Source organism: Oncorhynchus kisutch, linkage group LG26, assembly GCF_002021735.2.
Source record: "Oncorhynchus kisutch isolate 150728-3 linkage group LG26, Okis_V2, whole genome shotgun sequence".
NCBI lineage: Eukaryota > Metazoa > Chordata > Actinopteri > Salmoniformes > Salmonidae > Oncorhynchus > Oncorhynchus kisutch.
In genome coordinates, this window is record NC_034199.2 from 11,061,593 (window position 1) to 11,076,367 (window position 14,775).

A 14,775-nucleotide genomic window follows, 5' to 3' on the forward strand; every position below is an offset into this window, starting at 1 on the left:
GCACAGAGATACCATGATGAGATCTTGAGGCGCATTGTGGTGCCATTCATCTGCCACCATCTCCTCATGATTGGGGCGGCAGAGCGTTGGACTAGTAACCGGAAGGTTGCGAGTTCAAACCCCCGAGCTGACAAGGTACAAATCTGTCATTCTGCCCCTGAACAGGCAGTTAACCGCTGTCATTGAAAATAAGAATTTGTTCTTAACTGACTTGCCTGGTTAAATAAAGGTAAAATAAAAAAATAAAAAATGATTCATCTTGATAATGAAAGGCTCCATTTTGCAAGGATCTGTACAAAATTCCTGGAAGCTGAAAATTTCCCAGTTCTTCCATGGCTTTAATACTCACCAGACATGTCACCCGTTGAGCATGTTTGTGATGCTCTGGATTGACGTGTACGAGAGTGCGTTCCATTTCCGCAATATCCAGAAACTTCGCACAGCCATTGAAGAGTGGGACAGCATTCCACTGGCCACAATCAACAGCCTGATCAACTCTATGCAAAGGAAATGTGTCGCTCTGCATGAGGCAAATGGTCATACCATAACTGACTGGTTGTGTGATCCACGCTCATACTTTTTTAAATATATATTTTTTAAGGTATATGTGACCAACAGATGCATATCTGTATTCCCAGTCATGTGAAATCCATAGATTAGGGCCTAATGAATTGATTTTAATTGACTGATTTCCTTATATACTGTAACTCAGTAAAAATAATTGTTGCATGTATACATTTTTGTTCAGTAGAGTATGTTTTTCTTCATTTTATTTCAGTTTCAGAAATTGTTTTTCCAATTACATTTTATTTTTTGTTTACTTTTATAACCTTGCCGTTATAACCCTATTTTCTGTATTATTGTAGCTGGGTTATTTTTATCCTTCTGTATTTATTTAACTAGGCAAGTCAGTTAAGAACAAATTCTTATTTTCAATGACGGCCTAGGAACAGTGGGTTAACAGGGGCAGAATGACAGATTTGTACCTTGTCAGCTCAGGGATTTGAACTTGTAACCTTTTGGTTACTAGTCCAACGCTCTAACCACTAGGCTACCCTTCCGCCCCAATGATGCATTAATTATAATAATATTCTTATCATATAACTTGACTCTCAACATAAGGATTCAGTTCTCAACTCTAACTTTCATTACCAGTCAAAAGTTTGGCCGCTGAAATTGTTTGTAAACTGATAGGGGCTTCGGGGGCCAAATGTGTTGAATTATCCTCTTCAGAAAACGTTAAGCTTTAACTTTAAAGCTTTAACTCTTTAAGCACTAATTGAATTGACTTGTTTTAGAGAAGTATCATTGTCTCAGTCCCAAATGGCACCCTAATCCCTTCATAGTATAGTACTTTTGACCAGACCCCTATATACCCTGGCCAGAAGTATTGCAGTATATAGGGTTTCATTAGGGATGTACTCATAGTTTCCAAAGGTCCGCTTCTCTTAGTGCTCCAGGTTTGAGCTGTATGTGCAGGAGCTGTTGATGTTAGCCTCTTAAAGACGGATAGACAATTAATGGCATCATAGTCAACTCAGGGAAGAGAAATAGTCCTGTTCCCAGCAACTGTGTAGGGATCCCAGTACCAATCCATTCACAGCCCCTCTGTTCTCTTCTGTTCCTACTGCTGGAAAATACACCCACAGCCATTAAACAAATATGAAGCCGAGGAACCATATAAAGGAAAAGCATGCATCCCTCCTTCCTGAAACCCTGCTGAAGTATTACAGACAGACTTGGCAAGTGTTTGTGCTCCCTAAGCAGACATCTGAGATTCTCTCTTTCCGAGACTCGGACTTGCGCAGGCCGATTCTGAAATACCTGCCAACAGGCTCCCCTGGATTTCAAAGTGAATGCCTTTCTTGGGATCGGGTTGTCCAGCACTGGGCGCGGGAGCCATTTATAATTGTTGGTGGCAGAGCATCACAACTCATCCAGTTTAAATTCAACACCGAGCTAGCTAGCTAGCTAGCTAGCTTCCCGACTGTGAAATGTAGGCCTGCGAGGAAAGATTAATACTTAGTGCCTTCAGAAAGTATTCATACCCCTTGACTTATCCCACTTTTTGTTGTTAAAGCCTAAAAAATAAAAAAATAAAAATATTTTATTTACACACAATACCCCATAATGACAAAGTGAAAACATATTTTTTAGAAATGTATTCAAATGGATTAAAAGTGAAATACTAACATATGTAATTTACATAAGTATTCACACCCCTGAGTCAATACATGTTAGAATCACCTTTGGCTGTGATTACAGCTGTGAGTCTCTTTTTGGGTATGTCTCTACGAGCTTTGCCCACCTGGATTGTAAAATATTTGCTCATTATTCTTTAAATTCTTCAAGCTCGGTCAAGACAACCATTTTCAAGTCTTGCCATAGATTTTCAAGCTGATTTTTAAGTCCACTTTAACTAGTCCACTCAGGAACACTCAATGTCGTCTTGGTATATTTGGACTTGTTTTAGTTTGTCTAGCTGAAAGATGAATTTGTCTCCCAGTGTCTGGTGAAAAGCAGACCGACCAGGTTTTCCACTAGGATTTTGCCATTCCATTTATTTTTTTTATCCTGAAACTCCCCTGTCCTTAAGGATTACATGCATACCCATAACATGGTGTAGCCACCACTATGCTTGAAAATATGGAGAGTGCTACTCAAGTTGTTGATATGATTTTCCCCAATTTGTATTCAGGACAAAAAGTTAATTGCTTTTCCAAATGTTTTGCAGTATTACTTTAGTGCCTTGTTGAAAACAGGATTATTTTCACTCTGTCATTTACGTTAGTATTGTGGAGTAACTACAATGTTGTATCTCTTATCACAGCCATTAAACTCTGTTTTAAAGTCATCATTGGCCTCATGGTGAAATCCATAAGACCATTGCCAGAGGAAGGAAATCGGATCTTTGTATTGACTGGATGTATTGATACCTCATCCAAAGTGTAATTTGTAACTTTTTGAACATGACTGTCTGCTTTCTGTATTTTTACCCATCTACCAATATGTGCCCTTCTTTATGAGGCATTGGAAAACCTCCTTGGTCTTAGTGGTTGAATCTGTATTTGAAATTCACTGCTTGACTGAGGGACCTTACAGATAATTGTATGTGTGGGGTACAGAGAGGAGGCACTCATTCAAAAATCACATTAAACACCATTGGTATTGATTATTATGTTTTGTGACTTGTGGAACACATTTTTAGGCTTACCATTACAAAGGGCTTGAATTCTTATGGACTCAAGGCGTTTCAGCTTTTAATTTTGTAAGTTTATTTGTAAAAAATTCTAAAAACATAATTCTACTTTGACATTATGGGGTATTGTGTGTGTGTGTGTGTGTGTAGGCCAGTGACACAATCTCAATTTAATCTATTTTAAATTCAGGCTATAACACAACATGTGGAAAAGGTCAAGGGGTGTGAATAACGTAGGATCTTTTGCCATTGTATCAGCATGTACCTCTGTGAGGTGTGGTCTTTTTATGCCTCTGCATATTTATTCGTTTTTATGAGCGATTTTACAGCAAGCATACGTTTGCTTAACATGAATGAACGTCAACGGGACATTAAGAACTGTAAAATACTATGCTTTATCGAAGTAATGGCTGAACAAAGACATGCATTGGCAGGACAGAACAGCAGCATCTGGTAAGATCCGTAGGGGTGGGGTTTGTTTGTGAACAAAGACTGGTGCACAATCTCTAATATTAAGCAAGTCTCAAGGTTCTGCTCGCCGGAGTTAAACCTCATGATGAGCTGTAGACCATACTATTTACCAAGAGTTTATCTATTTTTTTGTAGCTGCTTAATTACCACCACAAACCGATGCTGGCACTAAGACCGCACTCAGCGAGCTGTATAGGGCCATAAGCAAACAAGAAAATGCTCATCCAGATGCGGTGCTCCTAGTGGCTGCTGAATTTAATGCAGGAAAACTGAAATCCGTTTTACCTCATTCCTACCAGCGTGTAACCTGTGCAACTAGAGGGGGGAAAAAACACACTAGATCGTCTTTACTCCACACACAAACAAAGCTTTCCCTCGCCCTACATTTGTCAAATCTGACCATAACGCCATCTTCCTGATTCCTGCTTATAAGAAAAAACTCAAACAGGAAGTACCAGTGCTGTGCTCAATACGGAAGTGGTCAGATGAAGCAGATGCTAAGCTATGGAACTGTTTTGCTGGCACAGATTGGAATATGTTACGGGATTCATCCGATGGCATTGTGGAGTTTACCACATGAGTCACCGGCTTAATTAAAAGGTCCATTGACGATGTTGTCCCCACAGTGACAGTACGTACATATCCCAACCTGAAGCCATGGATTACAGGTCACAGCCGTACTGAGGTAAAGGCTAGGTGTTTCTGCTTTCATAAGCAGGACACTCAACCGGACGCTTATAAGAAATCCCGCTACAACCTCAGACGAACCATCAAACAGGCAGTGTCAATACAGGACTAAGATCAAGTCCTACAACTGGCTCTGACGCTCATCGGATGTGGCAGGGCTGGCAAACGATCACAGATTACAAAGGGAATCCCAGTCCAGAGCTAAATGCCTTCTATGCTTGCTTCAAGGCAAGCAACACTTGCGTGAGAGCACCAGCTGTTCCGTATGACTGTGATCACGCTCTCCGTAGCTGATGTAAGACCTTTTCACAGGTTTAACATTAACAAGGCCACAGGGCCAGACAGATTACCAAGACACACATACTCAGAGCATGCGCTGAGCAGCTGTAGAAGACTGGGTCGAGAGCTTCAAGTTCCTCGGTGTTCACATCGCTAAGGACCTATCATGGTCCAAACACACCAACACAGTAGTGAAGAGGGCACAACAACAACTCTTCCCCCTCAGGAGGCTGAAAAGATTTGGCTTGTCCCTCAGAGCCTCAGTTCTACAGCTGCACCATTGAGAGCATCTTGACTGGCTGCATCACTGCTTGGTATGGCAACTAGTCGGCATCTGACCGCAAGGCACTACGGAGGGTAGTGCGTACGGCCCAGTAAATCACTGGACCCGAACTCCCTGCCATCCAGGACCTCTCTACCAGGCGGTGTCAGACTGTTTGATCTGCTACCGCATGGCAAGCGGTACCAAAAGTCTCCTGAACAGCTTTTACCCCCAAGCCGTAAGACTGCTAATTAGTTAACAAAATAGCTACCCGGACTATCTGCATTGACCCTTTTTGTACTAAATCCATCCTTTTGACTCCATGCACACACACTGGACTATCATGTATATAAATTATAGCTTGGCTCTATATACATGGGGTACCAGTACCGAGTCCATGTGCAGGGGTATGGGGAAATTGAGGTAGATATGTATGGGGTAAAGTGACAGGATACATAAGACAGTAGCAGCAGCAGCGAAAGTTTGTGGCAAAAATATTTGCCCCACACATCACATACGCCAAGTTGTCATTGCTCATTGTCTTATCCCTTGTTAAAATGTTTTTCTATATTTACAGTACAGGTCAAAAGTTTAGACACCTACTTATTTCAGGGTTTTTCTTTATTTGTACTATTTTCTACATTGTAGAATAATAGTGAAGACATCAAAACTTTGAAATAACACATGTAGTAACCAAAAAAGTGTTAAACAAATCAAAATCGTTTTTGAGATTTTTCGAAGTAGCCACCCTTTGCCTTGATGACAGCTTTGCACACTCTTGGCATTCTCTCAACCAGCGTCATGAGGTAGTCAACTGGAATGCATTTCAATTAACAGGTGTTCCTTGTTAATTTGTGGAATTGCTTTCCTTAATGTGTTTGAGCCAATCAGTTGTGTTGTGACAAGGTAGGGGTGGTATACAGAAGATGGCCCTATTTGGTAAAAGACCACGCCCATATTATGGCAAGAACAGCTCAAATAATCAAAGAGAAATGACAGTCCATTACTTTAAGACATGAAGGTCAGTCAATCCGGAAAATTTCAAGAACTTTGAGCGTTTCACGTGCAGTCGCAAAAACCATCAAGCAATATGATGAAACTGGCACTCATGAGGACCGCCACAGGAAAGGAGAGTTGCAGCCCAAATTCATCGTTCAGGTAAGACAAATCTCAACATCAACTGTTCAGATGGGACTGAGTGAATCAGGCCTTCATGGTCGAATTGCTGTAATGTAGTAGTACACAGCGTTGTACGTCATCTGCAGTTTCCTGGAATTTTTCTCGCATGAAATAGCCTTCATTTCTCAGAACAAGAACAGACTGACGATTCAGAAGAAAGGTCTTTGTTTCTGCCCATTTTTTGCCTGTAATCGAACCCACAAATGCTGATGCTCCAGATACTCAACTATTCTAAAGAAGGCCAGTTGTATTGCTTATTTAATCAGCACAACTGTTTCAGCTGTGCTAACAATTGCAAAAGGGTATTCTAATGATCAATTAGCCTTTTTAAAATGATATACTTGATATATTAGCTAACACAACGTGCCATTGGAACACCGGAGTGATGGTTGCTGATAATGGGCCTCTGTATGCCTATGTAGTTCATGTAGTCATTTACAACATTAACAATGTCTACACTGTGTTTCTGATCAATTTGATATTTTATTGAACAGAATGTGCTTTTCTTTCAAAAACAAGGACTTTTCTAAGTGAACCCCAACTTTTGAACAATTGTGTAATTTTTGCATTGTTGGGAAGTAAGCTTTTCACTGTTATGCTACACCTGTTAAACAAAACGTGACCATTCAGAATTGATTTGAAGGAATACACTCTCTTAGTCCCTTGATTTGATATGAAAATGGATTTACACATGTCCTGCATGGTAAACGTCTTCATTTGTAATGACCTTTCATTATCACTCACCAATACTGCCCTGCTTTACCGTGACAGCAAAAGTGTACCCTGCTCTGTGTAAGAGAAACTATTTTTGCTGGGAGTGGATTGTGTTTAGGTGTTCCTCAAGTGTGACACATGTTCCTCTCTCTTCCACCATCAGACAAGCCCATGCCGTACGCCCGCTCTTCCTTTGAGAATGGCCTGGCCCAACTCACAGTCCAGGGCGCCCTGCCAGAGGACGAGGGCCAGTATACTTGTGTTGCTGAGAACATCCATGGGAGAGCAGTGTGCACTGCCAAAGTCCTCATCAAAGGTGGGCCTGGGAGCCTCTACAGAGGCCATATGTATCAAGTTTCTCAGGCTGCGTTTACACAGGCCGCCAAATTCTGATGTTCTTTTCACTAATTGGTCTTTTAACCAATCAGATCTTTTGCCAATAATTGGGCAAAAGATCAGAATTGGACTTCCTGTGTTAACGCTACCTCAGAGTAGGAATGCTAGGATCAGCTCCCCTCTTTCCGTGTAATCTTATTCGTTGTCATCTAAAAGGCGAAACTGATCTAGATCAGCACTCCCCTCTCTGAGACGCTTGATACATCCAGCCTAAGATGTGTTTCTTTATCCTTTGCATCTTTGAGAAGACACATTTCATCTGTGATTGATGTATCAGATATTTCCCAGAGTACTACCCCAATAGAGCACATATGTATGTAATTATTTCTCAAAATGATGCTGATTACTTGTACTTTAGCAGTTCCGCTATTAGTCCCCGAAGCCCTATAGTTTGTAATATATTCAAATGTTATGACTTTGGCTTCCAAAAGTCTGCAGTGCTAAAATTAGGGGAATGACCAATGAATGTTATTTTGATAACTGGGTTTAGATTTGACATTTTTGAACATCTAAACACGCGTTTTGTTTTGGCTAAATTGAGAATGCGCTCAATTCATGAGTTAGGAAAATGCTGCTTTTTTTTAAAGAAGAATGAGTATTTGACAGTTTGCTAAAGCCCTGAAATGTCTCTTGTGAGTACTTTGAGCCTCTTTGAAGAAGTGCTACTCTAAGATAATAGCTATTTAGGGATCCGATGTAGCATTTAAGGAAACATCTGCTCTCTTTGTTCCAGCATGCAGTTTTAGTCCCAAATGGCACCCTATTTCCTTAAGTAGTGCATTACTTTTGACCATGGCCCTGATCAAAAGCAGTACACTGAAAAAAATAATTGGTTACCATTTGGGATGAAATCCTTTTCTATCAGCACACGCCAGGCTTCAAGGTGGAGGTTTAGCTATTTGTTTCGCTGGGGTAAACATTTGAAATACCACCATTTTCCCAGGGGCACACTCCAACATTCAAACCTCATTTCCAAACAAAGCACGTGTGTTTAGTGAGTCCGCCAGAGGCAGTAGGAATCACCAGGGATGTTTGGTTGATAAGTGCGTGAAATTGACTATTTTCCTGTCCTGCTAAGCATTCAAAATGTAATGAGTAGTTTTGGGTGTCAAGGAAAATGTATGGATGTAAAAAGTACAATATTTTCTTAAGGAATGTAGTGATGTAAAAGTAAAAATTGAAATGATAAAGTACAGATACCCTCCAAAAATGACTTAAGTAAAAATACTTTAAAGTACTTTACACCACTGGTCAAAGGTGGTGTGCTAATAAACAGAATATGGTGCCATTTGGAATGCTGGCTGAGGCAGCAGTGAAGCAGGGCTGTTTAAGCAACAGTGCTGATGGAAACATGCTGGAGATGCCTTGGATCTCCCTCTGGCATGCTGGATATGCATACAGACTGTGTTCTGTGTTTATGACAAGCCTGCCTCCCTGTCTGTTGGGTCCTGACATCCACAGGGTTAGAGCCATTTCAATTTATAAACTTGGGGGAAGGGAGGTGGGTTGACTACGTAAAACCAAACACCATACATGGTGTGCATGCAAGGAGCGAGGGCCAAAAAGTTCCCGTTGGTCTCTCATTCTCTCTCTCTTCCTCTCTCTCTCTCGTTCTCTCTCTCACAGCGAGGCTGGCCTGTTTTGGTGCCCAGACTACCACTCTGTAACAGCATGAAGCGAACCCATGCGCAGATACTGTGTATGACTGTGTGAGAGAAGTCTTGAGTCTCGCTCATCTTAATATCTGCGGTGTTATTCGTTGCAATGTAATTCATCTGAGTCTACCTTTAATGGACTGAAGTGTAATGATGAGTCAAGTAATTTGATTTTGGACTCTCAAAGACCTTGGCAGGAACATCGTCCCTATGGTCGTCTTTTAATGAGATTATTCCAGTGTTTGCATATTCAGGAAAATGTTCCTTGCATGTTTGCCAAGAACATCACAATATGGGGAGCTGACTTCATAGAACCAAGCACAATACGTGCTGGTAATGTTCAGGATGTGTCTAGTATTCATGATCTGTATTCCAAATGGCACCCTATTCCCTCTGTAGTAGAGCACTAAATAGGAAAAACGGTGCCATTTGGGATTCAGACCCCATCAGAGATGGTAGAGAAACCAAGACACCCCACTCCCTTATTTGTTTTATTTATTACACAGACCGGAACCGTGACCATTTTTTTCCAATGGTAAACTGCCAGAGTTAATTTTACAGCGTTGCTTTGTGTTCCAGATGGCAATTCCATATGAGGATCAGGTGTACTCGTGACGTTCTGCTCCATAGCTTCTGGAAGTGTGCAGACAGTGGCTGCTGCTGCTGCAGCACCTATATATGCTTGGCTGCCAATGTCATTAAGAACATAAACAGTTTTCCACAGATTCTTTGGTATGGGTTCTTCAGTATTTTAGGTTTCGGATATCCTGCAGTAGACTGCCAGACAGCTCATTTCCTGATGTTGGAGAGCTGTTGCTCTCTCCCAGAAGGTTATCTTTTTCTGAACTAGCAGAGACTCCCAAGAGACACACAGGGAGTTTGTTAACATCAGCATGTTCCTCTTTGTTTTTCTAAATCATCATGACTGTGTCCCAAATGGCTCCCTATATAGTCTACTACCTTTGACCATGGGCTATGGTCATAAGTAGTCCATTATATGGGGTGCTATTTGGGATGTATTTTAAGAGATCTACTCCAGCCTCTATATATAGTACTCCAGGAATCCATGTTGAGGTAATATTTATTTACATGACTGTGAAGGAAAGACCTTCACTTGGAGAAGACTCTCTTAATATAGCATATTTAACTGTGAAGCAAGTAATGTTATGTCTTTGACTGGAATGGAAAATGAACAGAAAGACAAACTCCCAATAGCCTGCACTGATTGACATATGCACACACCCAACTGCTAATTGTCTTGTTAATAGGTTGTTGGCTGTTTTAATTTCACACTGGAGGACTGACACAGGTGCAGATGATATTAGCTTAATGAATGAATGTATTTTTAACCTGTGTCAGAAGTGTTTGGAGAGTCCTCCAAGCAAGGCTGTTTTTTTTCTGCCAACAGTTTTTACTTGCTCTGCAGTTTCAAAATAAATGAAGTCATTTTTTACCTCCCTTTTTATCTGTTGTTTTAAGCCTTTTTGACTGTTAGAGTAGGCCTGTTAGAGTAGGCCAGCTCCCTCACGGTGACCGTCAACTGGGGTAAAGTTAACCGTCGTTGGTTCTCTAGGCTTAGTGTGCTGTTCAGTGAATTACTCATGTTCCTGTTCTGTAAAAAGTAACCCTGCAAATGTTACATTTCAGCTAAGAAAAGTGCCAAGAGGACGGACCCTCCAAATGCAGTCGACACCAAGAAGCCATCGGCCCCTGTATTTCTCAGAGGTCTGAAGGATCTAAAAGTCATGGACGGTAGCCAAGTCATCATGACCGTGGAGGTGACAGGTAAGAGAAGGCCTCTCGGGTCGTATTCATTAGGCACAAAACGGAAGAAAACAGACAAACAGGAGAGGGACTACCTGGTCCAAGAAGTGCTTTCCCCCCCCCCCCCCCCCCATCTATTAAAAAATAACCTTCTTTACTTTGAAATTGTTTTTGCTGTGGTGCACCCTAATGAATACAACCCTGGTGGGTGTCTCGTTTTAGCCCTGATTCCCATTAATCAGAATGGAAAACTCATCGTGTGTGTTTTCAGCGACTGTTTGCTTTAGAAGCTGGTATTTCCTGCTTGGCCCCCCAGAGATACTTGTTTGGTTTTCGGGTGTTTTCTGCATTTCCATTTCCTTCCAATGTGTGACCTGAGGGGATGGATTGACTCTGAGTATTATCACTTATTATTATTACGTAATCTTCATTATCCCACTGATGTTGTTTGCATGGGGGAGAAGTCACTAGTAATGCGTCGTATGATTTACATTATTCTAGACCTAGTCTTTTTAATGTGAATAGTGATGGAGCAGGAGGGTCTCTTGCTTTGTTTTCTTATAAAAGATTTCTAATAGCATTAAAGCACATGCATTTTATTTTGATCATGCCTATGTGAAAAATGCATACAATTATGCAAGACAACTGTATATCATTGAGTGTGTTATGTAATACAACCTGTCATAACGGCCTGCTACTATGGGGCACAATTTAAAGGGGTAGTTCACCCAAAGTTAGAATATGATTTTAGTTTCCTTACCATGTAAGCGGTCTGTGGACAAGGTGAGACTGAAATCTGTACTTTGGTTTTGTTTACTTGTCCACTGTCTCCAAATGCTTACTTTTTAGCTTTTTTTGTCCAAACTGTGAATTTGAATTAAAGGAAGTAGAATCAATTCAAAGAAATTTGACTAACATATGAAACGTAAGTCTCACTCTTTTGGCAAATATTTTTGCCAAAAGCATCTCCCACCTCTTACTTAACCAATAAGGCCCGAGGGGATGTGGTATATGGCCAATATACCCCGGTTAAGGGCTGTTCTTACGCATGATGCAACACAGCTTTTAGCCGGGGGAAAATGTCCATATCACAAACCCTCAAAGTGGCTTATTGCTATTATAAACTAGTTATTAACATAATTATGAAAGTACAAAATCGAGCATTCAGGGCTCGAACCATCCAGTTTGTAATAAAGAAAAGATACCATTTCAAATATGAGTTTGATTATAACTCAATGTTGAACAGTTTTTGCTTTGAGATGTAAGGTCAAAGATGGTGGATAAATGAATACATCCCATAAAGGCCATTTACCAACTTTCTGTTGTTAGTGTTCAGTTCTACTTAATGTAAAGAATCTTCCATTTTGAATGTTATATTGTATTTGTACATCTGTGTGATGTTCTATCGATTTTTCCAGGGGTAATTTCATGTTTTCATGTGTATCTGAGCTATTCGGCGTTCAAGCAGGCAGAAATACAGCCGGGAAATGGCCCTGGGAATTGATAGATCGTATTTGTGCATCTCCGAGCGATGTTCTAACATTCAAAATGGGTGAATCTTTCCTTTTTAAAGGGGTGGCTCTCCCACAGGCAATAATCAATAGTCTCTGGGCTAGTCTTTGGTTCATGGACTGTATATGAACCAGAAAAAAGTGTTAAAATAAACAAATTAATAATTAAATGATACCTTTAGTTGCAATTGTGGCCAATTGACTAACTTGCAACTCCATTCTGAATTTACCTTAACCCCGGTCCAAATCATCTTAAAGTCACTTTATTGATCTACACAATCCCATTTTAGACACTTTGAAATAATGTGGACATGAAACACGAGGTTTAATGTGACCTTTTTATGGTCTTAGGGAATCCTCATCCAGAGATTGTGTGGCTCCACAATGGGAAGGAGATCCAGGAGTCTGAGGACTTCCACTTTGAGCGGAAGGGGAACCAATGCAGTCTGTTCATCCAGGAAGTCTTCCCTGAGGACACTGGGAAGTACACCTGTGAGGCGTGGAACAAAGTAGGGGAGGTTCGCACAGAGGTCTCACTCACTGTACAAGGTAGGCTAGCAGCCTAGCTAACTCTACTTGAGATAGCTCGGTGTGTCAGGTGAAATTGTATGTATTAAACTGTAGCAGACGTAGTTTATGCCTCGGGTTACAAAAATGTGGGTAACTTTACCAGCATTTTGCAACCCTGTTCATGCCATAATGACCTGTTGGTTATCCATGTCTGTCTTCCAGAGCCCCAGGACGGGGTCCAGCCCTGGTTCATCACAAAGCTCAAGCCCACCACCGCCTACCTGGGACAGAATGTCCTGCTGTCCTGTGCCATCGCTGGGGATCCCTTCCCTCAGTGGAGCTGGATGAAGCAGGGCCAGGTGGTGACCACTGACCTGGACTATGAGATACTGCAGAAGGAGGATGTGGTGTCCCTGCTCATTAGACGAGTCCGGTCCCACCACGCCGGGGACTACGAGATCAGCCTGAGGTAGGCTTCTACATCCCAAGTGGCACCCTATTCCCTATGAAGTGCACTACTTTTGACTAGATGACCAGGGGATGCACTTCATAGGGAATAGGGTGCCATTTGGGACATAGTGGGAGGACTCCTTATACAGTAGATGACTTGAATGTTTCACTTTTGTTTCACTGTTTTGTTATGCTTTGATTGGTTATTATAGTACATGGGTTAGGGTTACATATTGAAAAGTCATGTTAAGGTCATCTAAAACTGCCATCACTGAGACACAAGCCCTCTTCTTGATGGTGTCCTTTTTTAGAGGGATTTGGTCTGAAAGGACCAGTTATGGTCAATTAAAACACTCCCTCCTCCCCAGTTTTCCATTCCTTTTCTCATCCTCTCTTCTAGGAACAAAGTGGGTGACTGCAGTTGTGTTGCCACCTTGGTGGTCAGTGAGGGTGCAGTGGTGTCCAGTGGAGAGCATCAAACGTATGTAACTAACTAGCCTGCTGCTTCATTGTCGAGGTCCCTCAACCTGGGCTATTTTTGCCTTCCCCTCCCCAGACCCCAGTTTCAAATCCGCTTAATCCCTGAATATAACCAAATAAATAGTTTACAGTACCTCCTCCAGCTGTGCCATTGTTCAAAGCCTGGGGGCTGGGGCCCTGTTCAGGGTGCATGCCCTTATAAGGCTACTGAAGTCATCTCTGATGTAACATGTTGAGTTGTGTATCTCCCCCAATTAACTAGTGGAGGCTGAGCCAGCCGTGGCTTTTATACAACCCCAGTTTTTTTTCCTCTTCCACACCTCGCTCTCTCTGTGCTGCTGCAGCCCTGAGCCTTGTGTGGGAGGAGTGGACGGGACAGTGCGAGGCAGAGCACCACCAAGCAGCAGCTCCATTCCGCAGCAGGGGTCAGAAGAGCCAAGCACAGCCCGGGGACTCCTGAAGAGGCGCGTGGAGACCAAGGAGCACCGCGAGGACCAGATCCGCCTGCAGGAGGCTGAGCAGCGCGACTTCCGCACGGTGCTGGGCAGGAAAGTCACCACCAAGAGCGTCTCCGAGGAGGACCTGAAGGAGATCACGGCGGAACAGATGGACTTCAGGGGCCAGCTCCAGCCCAGAGGGGGCAAGCCCAAGACACTGTCTGAAGATGAGAGGAAGGTCAACGCTCCCGCTCAGGTGGACTTTAGAGATGTGCTGGGGAAAAAAGGGGGCACCACCGCCACCTCCCCGAAACCAGGTACCGCTCCTACTGAGAAAGGAGAGCCTACAGATTTCAGATCGGTTCTGGCCAACAAGAAGAATCAGACGAGCTTGGAGAAGAATGGGGAGAGCCCTGCTCCAGAAGCAGCAACACCGAAAGCCCCTGCTGCCACTGAGAAGGAGAAGAACGCTATCAACTGCGTGGCAGGTGGGATTATTGATGAGAGAAACAACATTGGAAAGGAGCCTTTGTTTAGTCAGAAGCTGAGTGATATGAGCGTGGTGGACGGGGCTTGCCTGAGGCTACATTGCCAAGTGACCTGTGACCCCCCAGCTACTATTACCTGGACTCTAGACGGGAAGGTCATCAAGCCCTCCAAGTTCATCAAGCTGTCCAACGAAGGTAAGTATGTGGACCACTACTAGGCCGACCATGCCTGCGTCCCAAATGGCACCCTATTAGGTTTTTATAGTGCACCATGTAGGTAATTCGCATCCCAT

At 42.4% G+C, this 14,775-nt stretch overlaps 1 protein-coding gene across 2 annotated transcripts in view; it reads left to right on the forward strand.

Moving 5' to 3' along the window:
- LOC109870693 (myosin light chain kinase, smooth muscle) overlaps positions 1-14,775 on the forward strand; it is an 82,160-nt gene that overhangs the window by 39,299 nt on the left and 28,086 nt on the right. Inside the window, exons 12-17 of one of the 2 annotated variants that reach the window (XM_020461290.2) lie at positions 6,955-7,107; positions 10,490-10,627; positions 12,469-12,666; positions 12,850-13,096; positions 13,478-13,558; positions 13,902-14,677. In XM_020461290.2, coding sequence (XP_020316879.1) covers positions 6,955-7,107; positions 10,490-10,627; positions 12,469-12,666; positions 12,850-13,096; positions 13,478-13,558; positions 13,902-14,677 — 1,593 coding nt within the window. The remainder of the gene's footprint in view (positions 1-6,954; positions 7,108-10,489; positions 10,628-12,468; positions 12,667-12,849; positions 13,097-13,477; positions 13,559-13,901; positions 14,678-14,775) is intronic. The other variant, XM_031805658.1, reaches the window with a different exon arrangement.